General features: G+C 40.5%; 1 protein-coding gene across 1 annotated transcript; it reads left to right on the top strand.

Annotated features, from left to right (window-relative positions):
- Positions 1 to 180: 180 nt before the first annotated feature.
- LOC110035087 lies at positions 181 to 1386 on the top strand (the record flags this gene model as incomplete). The annotated part of the gene is made up of 2 exons (XM_020739329.1): positions 181 to 830; positions 1102 to 1386. Coding segments are annotated over exons 1-2 (783 nt in total), but the record flags the coding sequence as incomplete, so codon positions are not given.
- Positions 1387 to 1390: the final 4 nt, after the last annotated feature.

The following is a 1390-nucleotide window of genomic DNA, read 5'->3' as shown; positions in this document are numbered from 1 at the left end:
CTTTTTTACCAAAAATTTTAATCTTTTTTTGGGATTAAATCAATAAGATATTCTCCTCGTGACCTCTAAAAAAAAAGGAAAAGTTTTCCTTCCCAACGGCTAGTTTAGTGAAGTTTTTTACTCGGAACCAAATTTATGGTAACTGAGTGCACGCCCCAACGGTCATATGAACGTTGAAACCACAATTCAAATTGTTTAAATTTCTCAACGTTCCTCTCCCCTCTCTTGAGATCTCACTGTTTGGTTTTCGGCGTCTTGCGGCAAACCATTACTACCGTGCCTCCAGCACCGGCTTGGCCTTTTTCTTCTTCCTCGGCTTCTTCATCTCTGCTATGGAAACTCCATTGTCCATTGGAAGGGTTACTAGATCTCAGACCAGTTCTTTACGTCTGAAGAAGACTAAGCAAGAAGAGGAATCATCAAGATCCATAAACAACGGGAACCACGAGAGATTTGCGCTTCAAGATATCTCGAACGACTCCCCAATCAATGGCGTTGCAATGGAGAAGACCCCCCTTTCTTCTGTTATAAAGAATTGTGCTCTGTCTAAGCAAACACCGGGATCTGGAGAAGCTCTGCTTCGTGGACAAGTTAAAATCCTCTTGGAGAAAGTTGAGGAGGAGGCGGAGCTCGTTAATAAGCTATCAAACAAGCACTCTGCACCTTTCGTGCCGTTTTTGGGCATTCTTCCAATTTCTCCGGCGTTGTTGGCAGCTCCAACCCCAGCCAACACCCCCCAATTTCTCAACAGTTTCAAAGCGAAAGAAGAAGCAGGGGACAATTCAGCTTATGGTGTTGCTATTGAAAATGTTTCGATCGTCCTTCCGAAGGTTAAACTTTTTCCTTTAGAAAGACATGTCTGTTGATTTCTTATAGTTACTTTTTTTGTCATTCTATAAACATAAATGAATACTATCCCCACTCTGAAACCAGAAGAGATTTTATCAGTGGTGGTATTTTAGTCTTTTTTTTTAATCGAAATCTCAACTCTTTCTTCGTTTTACATAAATGTTCGTTTTACTAGTTGTTTCTGTGCCCTTAATCTACGTTGCAAAGCATGTTAAAATATCCTTCTCATGTACTTTATATTAATCTGTAAAGCATGAGGAACATCTCGAGCCACAGGAGTGTGTGATCAATAGAGCGCTGTTGTTTGATTCACCAAGCAAATCTGAATCCTCAGACGTCCTCTCCAATATATCTTCTTCAGTGACATACCAAGGAAGCATTATCAGTTCTTCTTTTGACGACAATTCCTCGAACTGGTCTATCCAGGCCAATGCTAGCGCCTATGAAGACGATGAAGAAGATTACATTGAAGAATTTGATGAAGAAGAAGAGGAAGAAGAGGAAGATTACTACTTTGTGGAGAACGAAGAAGAGAAAGAGT

The sequence above is a fragment of the Phalaenopsis equestris genome, unplaced genomic scaffold, assembly GCF_001263595.1.
Source record: "Phalaenopsis equestris unplaced genomic scaffold, ASM126359v1 Scaffold195927, whole genome shotgun sequence".
NCBI classification, from domain to species: Eukaryota; Viridiplantae; Streptophyta; class Magnoliopsida; order Asparagales; family Orchidaceae; genus Phalaenopsis; species Phalaenopsis equestris.
The sequence above is the reverse complement of the archived record's forward strand: the minus strand, read 5'-3'. Positions and strand labels throughout refer to the sequence as shown.